Genomic DNA, 15,232 nt, shown 5'->3' with positions numbered 1-15,232 from the left:
AAAAAGCAGCTCCCAGACTCGTCTGGGAATTTATAAGGCATACAGATTCCCGAACTCAATCCAAGATCTACTGATTTGCAATTTCTGGGGAAGGCCTGCGTGTTTGTATTTATCAGATATGTCTTGGGAGAACTTCACCATTAGGCAAGTTTGCAGAAGTGTGCTCTAAAAGAACTTACATTTTATTTTGAGAGTTAGAAAACATGTAAATACATATGCTGTTTGTGAGAGTAACATGGACATGGCACCTATTTCATAAGTACTGAATGAAGTAATAAAGCTTTGTAAGCAGGACAGATACTGGTATCCAGAAGGAATATGAAAAGGATGGTAAGAAAGTAAAAACTGATGCCATGGAAAACAGAAGCTAACCTTTATTTTGCAGTTATAACAAAATGGGAATTATATATTGATGGTGATTTCTATCAAAACAAAAACAGATTTGAATGTAGTGTTGCTTTAAAATGTCTCAAACTCAAGGTTAAGGTGAGAAAGATTGAGAAATATAATCTGGCGTTATTAAAAGTATTTCATTATAGACACAAGGTAAAAAAAAAACCTTCAAAATGAAACTAAACTCACAGTCCCACTATTACAATGCCTGTCCTGCCCAGAGCTCCTGAACTGACTGTTGTTTTTCCTCAGTACCTTATTTTCACCTGTACTTGGTCCTGAGCTGGCAGCCAAACTAATCCCAAAGGAGCCTCCTGACTTGTCGCCAGAGCTGTCCGGGGACAATCACAGTCCTCGGTGCTGACGTCCCTCCCTGTCCCCCAGTCTCCATCCACTCCAACCCCACAATGTCTTTTAATAGTAAATCAAAAGATAACCAAGAAGTGCAGGAAGAGTATCAGGGCAATTATACACTTGGGTAACTCTGTTGAGAGCAAAAATGGTCATTTTTTGAACTGTGAACCATTGTGAGCGGATATCGCAAATAGGGGATGGAGGAGGACTGTCTGGATAATAGTCGAAAATGGAAAGAGTCTCCAAATTTCAGGATTCTCATAAGTGGCAACAGTGTGATAAAGCTGTTAAAATAAAAAAGCTAGTGTGAGAGTCACCCTCTGCTTTGAACTGGAGTTATATCTGGAATTTGTCTCCAGTTTGGGATGTTACAAACAGCAAAACAAAACAGCCATTCTCACTGAGGAGGGAGGTTATATTATATACCCTAAGTTTTCTTTTAATTCTAAGTTTTTGTGTTTTTTATAAGGCTGATGGGGGAAGACAGGATTAATCCCTATGATGTAACTTATCTGTTTTGGCAGGTTCTTACTGCATATAATTAATAAATTTCATTTGATCAAGTTTGATTCAAAGCATATCCAAATCTGCATCATAATAAGATACGTGATAACAGCATCTTATCACGACTCCTCCTGCTGATATGGGGAAACTGTCCTGCTTCCTCTGGGGTAGTGTCACCGGGGGTTCCGGGTTTGTGTACACAAGGTAATAGCACACGAGACAGTACCTTGATCTGTGCGGCCATCGTGAAGGGTAGAAATGGGGAGGCCTGGGCCTGTGCACAGAACAGAAACAAAAACAAGGTTTAGTTTTAAAATACCAGTTTCAGTAAGAACTGTTAGTAGTATCTGTGATTAGTGTCCAGGTCAAGTGCATCTTTTAATGCTGCAGCTATTTTTTCCCATTGAGAAATAAACATCACCTTCTAAGTTACATTTAAACAACACATGAGATCAAAGCCCAATCACAGATGCGAGGGAAGGGTTGCCGGGAGCCTTGTCCGCTGGTCCTGACCAGTTGGCATCTGATCACACAAATGGGCCCTGGAAGCTGAAGGGAGAAACAGCCTCCTGGAAGATGCCACGCTGGATAGGCTAGTTTTAGCTGCATCTTTATGATCAAGCAACTTTTACCAGTTCCTAGGTTGTATTTTCAACTTGGCTTCTTGGTTTAATGTTCAGCACATTTTGGTAGGTAGGACCCTGCATCTTTTTTTAATGTAATTAATACATACAGAAAAAAAATTCATATGGAACATATTGCCTTTTCAGATATGCTGTGGCAGGTTACACTTCCCGGGAAATAGACCCGGAAGGAGTTTTGAGGGCCAGAAGCTTATCTGGGGGGTGGCACTAGGGATGCTCACTTGTGGGGAAGGGAGGAGAAGGGTCAGAGTATAAGGAATTGAGACATAAATCTGAATTCCTTGATGTTAGTCCGCCAGCACCCGCCTACGGGGTTTTCATGGCTATGCAGTCTTGTAGCGACAACCAGCATCCCCTTTCCTACAGACTGTGAGACAAGCGATGACTGACCACCCTGGACACAGGTTGCTGGAGGGCGTGGTCCCAGTGGCATAAGCATTGTCTAGAATCCCTGCTTTGCACTGCTTTTGTTTCATCCGGTCGCGATTATGATTTTTACCTATTTTAATCCTATTATCTGGGATTTACTCATCATCTCTCTTGGATAGTTTGAAGTTACATAATGAGGCTTTACTCTTAGTCCTAAAGGGAAAGATTTCAAGGTTTCTCTTATGATGGCACGATGACTCATTCCTCTGGAGCTTCAAAAACACCAGACGATGTGATGCTTCCCACACGGTGTATTTTTTGCTAAATGGGAAATTACCATACTGCCGAGCAAGAGGGAGCGTGGAAAAGTCAGGCAATTCAAGTTCTAGAAAGGACTCTCGCACCAACTTTTGATAAGCGATTGGTCTTTGCTTCCGTCTCTCTTCAGTGGGCATTCAGGCTCAAGCAATATTAGGATGATAAGGTGTGGCCATCATGAAGGGTACAGTGCTTTCAAAAAGGGTTAAAATGCAGAATGCATATAAATATAAACACAGGTATGTAAGTGGAGGGTCACTGATGTCTTTATAAGGAAACACATCAGCCTAAGAATGAGTTTTTCGATAGACTTTGTAAAAGTCAGACATGCTTTGATCGTCTCTGGAACTTATGTCCACTCAGTAAGCATTCACTGTCTATTATGCACCAGCCATTCTTCTTGGCCTTGTGAACATAATGATTAAAAGAAAGCAGCCTCTGTCTTCGGAGAGAAGGACAGACACACAGATGAACAAACAACACAGTTAGTTCAATGACACTAAAGGCCTGGCATGTTAGCTTTTAATATATGTCACGTAAATACATAGCATGGACTTGAAAAATGTTGCATATAACCTGAGAGGGACACTTAAGGATACCTTTAAATGCCACAACTGCAATCAGCACATTTAGTCCTGAAGAACGATCTTTTGACTTTTCAAAGATGCCTTTGACCAAACATCCTGTGGAAGTGTTGAATTGAACTTACATCTTGTGCCCTCCTGGAGGAAGCATTTGGGTTAAAATGCTTATACATTTTCACATAGTCAAATGAGCTGGGGCTCAGGTTCTGGGGCCATGTGATTAGAATAAGAGATGTGTCATATTAGGGTGGCCGTTCTTCTGGGAACAAAGGGGACCTTGGGGTCCTTTGCAACTGGGCAAAGGTCTGTGGACTGTAAATTCCAAGCTTTTAGCCACCATGTTCCACAGGGACCTCAATCACTCAAAGACTTCACTTGCTCCCCAAGCTTCCCACCCCAACTGGGGAGTTGATACCAGAAGCAGAAGAGTGGCCTGAGTTTTGTAATAGCCTCCTTTGCTTTTTGTCCCCCACAGGGGAAACTCAGCTGTTAACGGGAGGGACAGGACAGAGAACAGAAAAGTGGATATTTCCCAAATCGGTTTTTCAAATCTCCCTGAAGACTTCCAACACCCCAGTATACCTCATCCATCTACCGATCACCTGACCTAACCTGTTTTATTACTTGCCACATGTTCAAGATAGATGAAATATTACGCATAAAATAAAATTATTTGGATAGAAATTACTTACTAAATATATACATGACTTAAACAACTGGGAAATATTTAGTATATTCTATCACCTATGCTTTTTTCATATATGAATGAATTACTTACTACGTTTCCCAAATTTAGAAAGGACATACTGGGTGATACATGTTCATTTTTTCATGCCCATTGAAACTACAGTTCAAAGAATTACTGGCATCTAAGGGAAAGGAGCTCAGGTTACTCGGTCTTTGTTTTTGCCTCTGGTTGTAGGAGTTTGGCATTTCTCCAGGCAAATGGCGCTGAAGTCCAGCAACCCATTTATCAGAGAATGCTTCTTTTTATGATTCTGTTCAAATCCTGCTATGATAGCTGGTCTGCATATATCATGGTGCTGTGGTACACGGTGGGTAGGAGCTTGGAACTTATAGCCAACAGACCCTTGCTGTCACTCTGGATCTGGTGCTTAGCAGCAGTGTGGACCTTGGGCACGTCACTTTGTTTCCTCAGCTGCAAAAAATGGGGATAATAATGCTCTCCTGTCTTCCTTTCACTGTTTTCCATAAGCATTAGATACAATAACGCAAATAAGTCCCTCACATATAAGAAGCATTTGAAAGCCTACAGCTAAGGATTGAGCAGAAGATGGTGGTAACGAAATGAGGGGTGGCAGTGGGTGGAAGGGCTTGGCCAGGTCTGTTTCCTACCATAGCAGACGAGTGCGTAGTACTTCGCGTGGTCACTGAAACTTGCTGTGTAATATTGGCACCTTTTTCTTCTTAGATGGCAAGTAATGCACTTCTTGCTTGGAGGATAGCTTCCAATGCTAATTCTAGAGGAAAATGAAAATCAAGCGAAGCTGAAATTTTGAGATTGTATTTATCAAGATGCACTACTCCATGTAAAATGGCTAATTTACATATTGACATCAAACCCTTTCTATTTTTCTGTTGCCAATATCATTTAAAGTGAAGGGGAATCACAGTGTTTTCATGTAGCCTGATTTTCAATACCTCTTTGCCTAAATAGGCACGAGCCTTGAGGGAGAAGCGCTCTGAGGTTTTCCGGGGATGGGAGAAACATCTACCCCCTGGAACGGGAGTGTGGTAATCATGCCTCATAGCCACTCAGCTCTGACGCTCCACAGAGTGGTTAGAATGCAGAGTTCATTACCTTCCCTTCTCTCTTTTCATACTCTCATGGCCAAACAGACAGGGAAACTTGGGCAGTCTCACCAAGAAAGGGGTCCCTGTTCTTACCATGTTTCTGGAAGGGGAAATCAGTGGAAGGCAATTCAGAAATAAGAAGCCATAGTTCTAAGCACCTCCTCTGTACCTCTTTCCTTTAGGCAGGAAATGTGGGCTCCTGAAAGCTCTGCCTGGGAATGCTCGCTCCACACATTCATACACCAGCCCACCTGTACCTCCCACAGTGGGTCCACCCCGCTCCTCCAGTGGAACCCTCATGTGGTTCCTGAGTGGGGTGACTGGCTTCAATATGCGGCTTCCCAGACCCTACCCCTCAGAATCAGGGTGTCATTTGGGGCCGACGAGGGGGTCCTGTGCCAGGATGAAACCTCACTGAGGCTGGTAAGGTTACCTGTGGCTGCCACAGTGTCCCTTCTGCTGCTGCCCCTGACCTCGCCTTGGCATGGTAGAGGGCGACCAGAGGCATTGGGCACCAGGAATCTCTCCCACAGAGAAGGACCCATGATCCAGGAGGGAGCAGAGGGATGCAGTAGTGGGAAATTTATTTCTTCTGCTATGGTTAGTATTCATGTTCATATTTTGATGTGATCTTGGAAATATTAGGTAGGTAGTTAGCAATAAGGGTTGAAGTCAGCATGCCTAGGTACAAATCCTGGCTCCAATGTCACCTACATCATAGAATTGTTGTGGGGATTAAAATTTACATATGTAAAACAGATAAAAGGTGTCTGGCATATAGCAGGTTATCAGCCCTATTATATTATTTTTATTTCTACATCTAGAAGAGGTTGTTGAAGAAACCATTCTTATCACCAAAGGGACCAGTGGGTTAACTTAAACATTAAGTTAGAAACAGAGATGAATTCCTTCCAATCATAATAAGCTCATGTCAATGTGAACCATATTAAAAGAAATTACACATTATGGGAATAAATACAATGCCTGGTACATAGTAAGTACTTAGTAAATGTGTGTTAAGTGAATGAAGGTTCTCAATTACCTCTAAATTTGGTTGAACATATTTAATATCATGTTTGTATCAGCATTAGAATTCCTTGGTTTTTCTTTTTGAAAAGAAACATTTTGAATTAGCTAATATTTTAGAGGTGTATATTTTTATATTGACGTAGTATACAACATTATCTGAATTTCTATCTAAATTCATAAATTATTTTTATTACATTTGAGTCCTTATATTATCCTGAAGACTCTGACAGATTTTCTTATTCAAATATCAATTTATAAAACCAGAGTGAGTTGACAAATATTACCTGTAGATATTTCTTCTTCCAGAATAGCCTTCAAATTCATTGCTAGAATAAAACCTGAAAACATATGCAGAAGTTATTCAATAGGTTTTGATGACTAAATGCTGACACTACGGTTAGTACAGTTAGTACTAAAAGAGCAAACAATTTTCATCCAGTGTTCACTGACATTTATGGACATATATCACTGCTGTTCATAACTCTGAATTTGGTGTACTTACTCTGATCTTCAAACCATAGGAAAAAGATTAAATTATGTTGAGTACTTTCAATTCTCCGTATATTGCATTCTGATTCATTAGTTATAAGTTATGCAAAATAAACTAGGCTATTTGACTAAGATCACCCCTTTTCTTGTCCATGATTACCAATTTACTGGTTTCTCTATGCTATCTTTGGTCTATGATTCTGAACACTCTTTGAATTTATTTTACAGAAGCCCTGACAGTAGATAAGTTTGCAAAAATTTAGGAAACTCATCCACGCGGGCCTACCACGCAAAGGGGCATATTAATTTACCCAGATGCAAAAAAAGTCACAAAAGAACATACTTGTTACTTGAGTATCAGGTCCCCGTTCTAACCTGTCTTAATATAACCATGAGGTGGGAAATCCAATTGAACGGCATGATTTTCACTCTTCTGTGAGTTCATCTGAATATCACAAAGTTACTATCTTTTATTTGTTTAAGGAGGAGAAAAACAGGGTGTGAAAAGTTTGGAATAACCAAGGTTTGGTTAACAATTTTTAATTCTTAGGACATTTAGATCCTCACTGTCATGAAAACTTTGTTATTCTCAAGGAAAAGGAAAAGACAGCAGAACGCAACCCACTCATGGAATTAGATTTATTTTCCAGACCGGCATCCTCCTCCTCCGGGCCGTTACTAACGCCCCGTGACTCCAGACCCCGCTTACCTGCACTAGCCTTTCCCACAGCCTCCCAAAGTACCTGTGAACAAACAGTATCTTTCCAAACAGCCTCCCCCCACCTACCCACCCGCCCCCGCCGCAGTCCTCCTGCTCCGTCGCAGCTCTCGCACTGTCTCCATCTCTAACACTTGCAGCAGAGTCTCCTCGCCCTCTTCACGTTCCCTTTTCCCTCACCATGTCTTTACTGCCTACGCACCCGTCCTCTCATTCATTTATCAGATATTGAACTCGAGCTCTGTGTCAGGCACTGGGCCAGGGATGCAATAAGAAAGGAGGCACAGTTTCCCCCAGAGCTCATCTTCCGTGGCGGCTGCTCTAGTTCAGGTCCTGTCACCGCAGGTCCGTGCTGGGACCACAGCTGTGTCTTCCGCCTTCTGTCCCCCGACCTCCTACGCCCGTCCGAGTGCGTCCGACATGTCTCATCTGTTTTTATCTAGCCGCTCCTCTTACACTGGTTGTTTTCACGCCTGCTCCATGTGATGTCCAAGCTCCTTTGCGGACCATTCAAAGAATTCCATAGATTGGCAATAGGTCTCGGTCAGGCTTTTATCCAATGAGCCTACACTAATGATCCTTGGTTTTTTTTCTCTTACTATTCTAGCTAATAGCAAGCAGATTATAAGAGAGTACCCTGGATTTGGGCTTTATTAGAACTGAGGGAAAGGAACTCTACTTTCATGGTTGGAGGACTTTGCTCATAAATTATTATTTTAAGATGGTTTATTTAGACAGTATGTAGGATGGACTGAAAAGGAAAGAACTTGAAGGAAAAAGTCCTGTGCTGAGGTTAACAACAAGAACCTGAGATGGAATATGTTTTGAGTTTGGCTTCCAGTTCTGTCACTAAGTGGCATTGGCCAAGTTAATTAAATTTCCAAGTATTGGTTTAGAATGAGTTACTACTTAAAAAATGTTATACTTTTTATATAATTACCTACCAAGTCTCAGAAATGACCACCTACTAAATATTCTTTCCAAAAGGAAATCCTGTGGACTGGTTATTAAAGAGTTACAGCTTTCTGAAGTATAAAGTAAGTAACAAAACGCCCTTAACTAAAGGAGGTGGTGTATCATTTGTATGTCCATCAGTGCCAATTAAAACCTGAATGGTGCATCATGTTTCATGCAATACTTACAGTGAATCCTGTGTTACTCTGAATATATTTATGGCCTCCCACTTGCCACTTGTAATTTGAATAGCATTTTCCTATAAAAAGACAAACATTATGTTGTGTGAAGCTGAGCGTTATTTGAGCAACCTCAAGTGAATGATCTTTGAGGAGATAAATCTTGGAAGGAACATACCACAGTGTCTTTGATATAGTGAATATGTTTGTAGCCATCCTTGTCGCTAAATATTTTGTAGTATGAAATGGCATCAGAGCTGAAAACTGGTGTTGAAACAAAGAACTGAAAAAAATGAACAGAGGTTATGTTCAAAAGACAAACCTAACTACAACTACAGATTTTTCAAAGCACTGTACAGCTGTGATCGCAGGAATCAGAACGTCTTGCTTCTGTTACCTTCCATCACTCACACCTGACTTTCCATTCTTTCAGATAGACAGCTGTTCTGGTGATTCCAACAGGCATCTGCACATTCCAACTACTCCTAATTGTTACCCCATTAATATATGTAGTAGGAACATATAATATATGATGCTTAATTTGATTGAATTTCTATGTTCTGAGATCATGTGGTTTGACATTGAATTAAAAGAATCACAAATGAATGTTGACATTTAACCAAATCAAACTTTAAAATGCAGTATTTGACCAAAGTGTGACTCTAATGAAGGCCATTAGTTCTTTCAGTTTGTGATTTGTTTGGTGCCAAGTACCTAACATCAATGATTCAAGGAAGACATTTTAAAGACTAAAATATGGCCTGCCAGCCACAGTTTTTAATGGTAGGGAGGGGTCTTTTAGACTTGAGAGAAACATGTTTCACATAACAAACAAGTGGGAGGTCTATTCTTTGTGCTCAGAGAGCAGAGCAGACATTGTACATCTTTGATGGCTTCCTAGGGGTCTGGCTGGCTACCTGCTGGAAGCCACCTCAAGACAGCCTAACACTCACCTCTAATGTTCCCTGGAATAGAGCAAGCTACACCTCAACATCCTGAATGCTGCCTTTAAATAAAATCCTACAAATGTCTTTGCACCAAATGTTAGCTAGTAGTTTCTCCCATTAAAAAACTGACTCATCTTACATTTGCTGGCTTCTTTTTTTCCTGGTCATCAGTTGTGGAAATACAGTAAAGTGGTGAAATGGCTGCATGAGCAAAGAGCTGTTCTATATCATGCAAAGTCAATATTCCCCCAAATAATCCATATCCAGCTCTCTAGCTGGTGTTCTTCCACATGACCGTGCACCAAGACATTCAGCTCCTTTAGAAACAACTAAGCAGCAACAATCAAAAGACCACCAGTATCTTGTAGCTATAAACCCCTATCCAGCTGACACCCAGTCTGAGACCCACTTTTGAGCCAGAGGAAGTTACTGCAGACCTCTTTAATGATGGTACCATGTGTGATCCGATAACTGATGCTTTCTGATAAGACTGAAGATTATGATTGTGTTGTAATAAAGTGCAATTATTTGATGTGGGGTCTGTAGTGTTCTGAAAAGTGCTCCCCAAAATTTATTCCCATGCAGAAGAACCTCAGATGATGACTGTTATGGACTGTTTGTGTACCCACAAATTCACATGTTGAAATTCTACCCTCCCATTAGGATGTTATTAGGAGGTGAAACCTTTGGGAGGTAATTAGAATTAAATGAGGTTGTAAAGGTGGATCTGCCTTGAATGGGATTAATTACATGATTCCCTTTAGTTTTGAAGCAGGCAGGGATTGAAAAAAGAGGAACTCCATTTTGGAATGAGCCTCCATCTTGGGAAGTGTGCCTGACATGAGAACACATCCTTGTAGAAGTTTCTCAGAGAAGGGAATAGTTATATTATGTAGGATAGACATAGTTACATGGCACTCAATCAGTCACCTGTAAATAAGAATAGCACCTGGTCAAGCCCAAGTTCTAGGTTAACTTGACCTGTGGCGATTTTTTTTTCAGTTTTTCCTTCTGTTTTTCTTCTGCTTATTTCTCAAAATAATCTTTAAGGAGATGGTTCAGCTCAGAAAGCCTCTGTTCCAGGAAAACCTTTTGACCAACAGACTAACAGACTGTGAGACTATAACCGGACGTCTGTTAAACGTCAAAGTAGTGCCTCACCAGGGAGACATATTTGCATGAAATCAAGAAAGATCAATCATTGTCACACCTCCAAACCCCCGGACCTTCAAAGAGTGCCATTATAAACTCCACACCATGCCCTTTCCAGGCAGCCAACTCCCCTCTTTCTGTCAGCAACCTTGTATACAAACTGTCCTTAGTAAGCCTCACCTGATCTACTGTTTAGAGTTCAGTGTTACTTGCATAGCACTGAGACTAGTGACCTGGCTGTGGGAAACCAGCAACAGTTTCATTAATAAGACGACCAGCTTTGGTAGGATTCTGTGTCTGTGTCATCACGGAGACTAATGTCTCTAAGTGAGCTAGAGAGCCAAGAGACCCTTGAGCAGGAAATTCTGACTTGTGGTTTTGAGGATGGGATTTCATTAGTACAGTCCCGACAAATAGTTCTTTCATTGTAGCATGAAGCTTTCTTTGCCCTCTGAGACAAATGATACTCTTAACTAGGGACCACTTGACAATGCCTATGTTGTTTTAGCCACTGAAATAGAATGAGGATCACAAAATATTTCAAGGTGCCGGAATAAAGATATTCCCCTCACCCCTGTAGTTAGTTAAGGAACTTTAAAGAAAGGTTTTGTTCTAGGTTGAAACTAAAAATTTCATTTTCCTTGAAAACCAAAAAATAACAGGGCAGGGTGGGATATTCTAAGATATTAGAATCAGGCAAACAGGAAGACTATTTCTGCTAAGCAGAGACTTTTTATCTTCTCCCTTTTTATTGCACACAACCAGGAGAGCTGCTTTAGATGAATGTGTAACTTGGGTGAAGTAAAGAGAGTGTGAAATATTTCCGTATTCACTTTGCCAGAGCTGGGCCTGTAATGCATTTTGAGTTAAGTGCTTCTTGCAGCAATTCACACCTGGACGTCAGGTAAGTACACACAACTAGGTGATCCTCGTTTTTAACAAGGCCTCTTCACAGGCCCCTTTATCATACTTAGATTTTCTGACAAATTACTCATCTCTATGTGCAAAGCCACTTACGATATTTTACTTGGAAGGTAAGATTATTTACCACCAGGTAATTTCTTGCTGTGGTTGATAAATGACCTGAAGTCCTACTTATCAAAGACCGATGCTTCAACTGGGTTCACATTTAGTGAAAAGCACAGACTTTCAAGCATAAGGGAGAAAATTTTTTTTTCTGAACCAAGGGATTTTTCCAACAGCCTAAAGGAGGTGTAGTATATTGACTTTTCAGTCTAAGCATTATGTATGTTTTTTGTGTTTGTTTTCCAAATTTTAGCGATTAAACACTAGATTCTTTGATTAGATCCTCCTTTTTGTTTGCCTCTACAGGGAAAAAAAATTTTTTAAGTGAATTTTTTGTTATTGTTCTGATCAAATACCAAAGAAGAAGTTTGGTTTTTTCCCACAAATTAAGACACTGACTGTCTCATGCTGGAAGAAAGAAAGTGATAGGTAACTTTTTCAAGAAACTATTCACTAGTTCTGTGCCTTCAACTAACAGGTCAATTTTATCAAGTCATTTAATCTCACCTCATTAATTCATGGGTAATCTCTGAAGGACATTTTCAGTTTAAATCTCTTTGGTAAATTCTACAGGAACACCTGCTCTGAAATTGCTCTTTAAATTTGTAAAAGAACTGTCTTAATTTGTGAGATATAGACAAAACTCTTAATTAAAGGAAAATGCATAGTGAAAAAAAAATTTGTGCTAATATTACCAGTCCTTATACTTTATCTAAAAACCTCATAAATATTACTTGAACAAATGTCTGAAAGACACACATATTTCTAGGTTATTTCTGAGTAATTTTATTAAGTCACTGGTTTGATTACAGGTCAAAGGAAGCTACATAGCATATTACAACATATGAGTTATGACTATATAAAGTTGTGGCCTAGCGTTTTCAAAAGATATGTCAGAACTTAGAAAATCTAATGAATGACTCCATCAAAGCTGTTGCCTTGGGAGAATGTAAACTCACTTTTGAAAGCTGTTACTGCAAAGAATATTTGACCATTTCTCTTCTGGTATTTAAAAAATTACTGACTACTGTATAAATCTTAAGAGACTGAGACTAGTACATAAGAAAAGTAATTTTTCCTAATAGAATTCTAAAGCTATAGATATTAAACTTTTATAACATAAAATCATATGGTGCAGATAAATAATTCATTTATTCACTAGTTTTCTTTTGGCATGACTTTTGATTTAATGTAGGGACCTCATTTCTCAAAAGATACATATGTGCCTCCACTAGGGGTATTTAAAACAATGTTCTACAGCTTTAGAAGACAATTAATCAATTCATTTACCCAGCTAATGTTTGCTTCAATTGCAAGGTTGGTGCTATGCAGATTATAAAAATAGTAAGTTACAATTATTGACCTCAAGATGATGATGAATAGGGAGTTTCAAAAGATGCATTGTGTAACACTTCAGTGTTTTGAACATTGGTAGCTTTTGGAGAATAAGTGTGTATGGATTCCTAAGACCTTGCCTTTGAGAAGATTGTGGGTATCATTGATTATCATTATCAACATTGAAAACACAACTAAAAGAAGCTTTTAGTATCTGTTCTTCCCCATTCTTTACTGGGAATCTTTACAATAGGAGTGATTTCATAGATTAATTTTCCCTTTTCCTCAAGTTTTCAAATGCTGATCTAGGAATTAACTTTCCGGAAGGTGAGCCTCTGAGGGACAAGAATCCAAAAAGTTTAGAAAATCTTGTTCCTTCCTGAAGTTTCCCTGTGTTATTTAGCACAGTGGCAAAGAGTGGATAGGACTTTCCCTTTCTTTCTTTTTTTCTGAATTACTTAGCTCTTACCTATCCTTGTTACCTAGCTATTTAGAATGTAATATTCACTTACTGTATATAGTTAATAATGTAATAACCATTCTTTAGTTAATGAATAAAACTGAAGTATCTTAGTTGAAGACAGAGATTAAATGTATATAAACTAAAATTCCTGGATCCAGAAACGTACATAATAGACCATAACAAACACACATTTTCCTATTTGATATCACTTTACTTAAAAACTACAATGATATATATATATGTATATATATATATATATATATATGTTTATGCATATATACATATGTATATTTATGAAATTGACTTGACTTATTCATTTCAGTTTATATCAACTTTAACAAAAGGTAGTTTGTCTCTAAATTATGATGGATATCTGATATATTTATTTTTCCTGGATTCAAATGGTTAACAATTATTAAGATATTGTAAGCAGATCAGGGATTATGTTCCATTTTCAAAAGTGGTCTTTACTGCATTTGTTTAAAAATGATATTAATTATGGATATCAGAGGGTCAGGTATAAAAGTAAATGTTGGGACATGAGGAATATGATTTGTTCTCGAGAGAATTCTAAATACATAGATATGAAGATTGGCACAAAATCACTGAATGGATCACTACCTTGTTATTTTTTTCTATGAAAATAAGCAGTGCCAGTATGGAATCATTCAAGTAGTTCTTCTATATTTGAGAATTTGTTAAGTTTCATTAAAATATAAGGAAAAGATAGCAAAATCATACTCCACCAGCCCATCCAGTTCTGCTTTCTTCTATATGCTCCTGGGTCTAAAAGAAAAAAAGATCACATCAAGCATAGTATGAGGAGGATAGTTTTTCCAAAATATAGTCTGGATGTTTGAACTGGTTAAGCTTCCTTGTCAGAGTGCACTATTGCCAGTCAACTATGTAGTTGAGTTTAAGATGATTTATATGCAAGATTTTATACAACACCACTATTACATACATATAGATAATCTAAGGATTGGATCATACTGCAAACCTTTAATAATTATGATTATATTTTCCATGAAGCAGTGACTGGAATTATAATATCTATGGAGGTCTAGTACAACTTAATCACTTGGTGTTATATTGGTAAAAAGGCATTTCTCAGCGGAGTTCAGGTTCAATTTTTTTCTTTTCTCAGTCTTATGAGGTAGCTAGGAATCTTAAAATTTTCACAGAATCTTACTTTGGTATATACTTCAGCATAATACAGTCAATCATTTTATTGAACAAATATTTAATAAACCTAAAGGATGAATAGGGTTTCCTAGACAAATAGTTTAGAGAAAGAACATTCTAGGTAGAATAGACAGCATAGAGACCAGGCCAGCTTAGTAAACCATAGATAATTCAGTATGGCTGAGTGGAGGGTGACTCTGAGTAAGAGTTAGAAGGTGAGGGAGGTTGCAGAGGTATCAGCATGATCTTGGAGAAATTTTTATGTCACCTTAGTAAGTTTGGGTTTCTCCTGTAGGTAAATCCTTTGAAAGATTTCAAAATCACAATTTAGAAAATATAACTGTGAACATGATACACGAAGTGGGTAAGAAGTGGATTAGAAGTGCGTAAGGCAGAAAGAGGCATAGAGAGCAGTTGGAAGACTATTATAATGTTCAGAAAAAGGATGATAAAGACCCAAATCTAGGTAGCAGTAGTGAGGTAGTAAGGATGGAGTAGAGATAATGTAGCCAGAAATATTTAAAAGCTCAGATTTTCAGAATGAATTCTAGGGTATGTCATAAGTGAAACCTGCGGCATAGTTAAAACACTTAAAGAGAGCAAGTAGAGACTGTAAGATATCAGCAGTCATTTCCTCTTGTTGCTTGGACTATGGCTAGGCTACATTTCCCAGGACCCCTTCCAGTTGTACGTGGTTATGTGATAAGTTCTAACCAGTGGCGTGTGAGCAGTGTGACTCATTCTACCTCTAGACCTGACCTATAAAAACCTCTC

At 38.9% G+C, this 15,232-nt stretch overlaps 1 protein-coding gene across 5 annotated transcripts in view; it reads right to left on the bottom strand.

Annotated features, from left to right (window-relative positions):
- Positions 1-15,232, bottom strand: part of FAP (fibroblast activation protein alpha) — a 64,719-nt gene that overhangs the window by 21,202 nt on the left and 28,285 nt on the right. For all 5 annotated transcript variants that reach the window (XR_008998809.1, XM_036884128.2, XM_057505485.1 and 2 more), the window contains 6 exons: positions 14,015-14,059; positions 8,529-8,633; positions 8,360-8,430; positions 6,295-6,348; positions 4,523-4,647; positions 1,478-1,525 (listed from right to left, as the gene is read on the bottom strand). Coding sequence is in view for 4 of the 5 variants with exons in the window: in XM_036884128.2 (XP_036740023.2) it covers positions 1,478-1,525; positions 4,523-4,647; positions 6,295-6,348; positions 8,360-8,430; positions 8,529-8,633; positions 14,015-14,059 (448 nt within the window). In the remaining variant the exon portion in view is untranslated. The remainder of the gene's footprint in view (positions 1-1,477; positions 1,526-4,522; positions 4,648-6,294; positions 6,349-8,359; positions 8,431-8,528; positions 8,634-14,014; positions 14,060-15,232) is intronic.

Source organism: Manis pentadactyla, chromosome 8 (genome assembly GCF_030020395.1).
Source record: "Manis pentadactyla isolate mManPen7 chromosome 8, mManPen7.hap1, whole genome shotgun sequence".
Lineage (NCBI taxonomy): Eukaryota > Metazoa > Chordata > Mammalia > Pholidota > Manidae > Manis > Manis pentadactyla.
The sequence above is the reverse complement of the archived record's forward strand: the minus strand, read 5'-3'. Positions and strand labels throughout refer to the sequence as shown.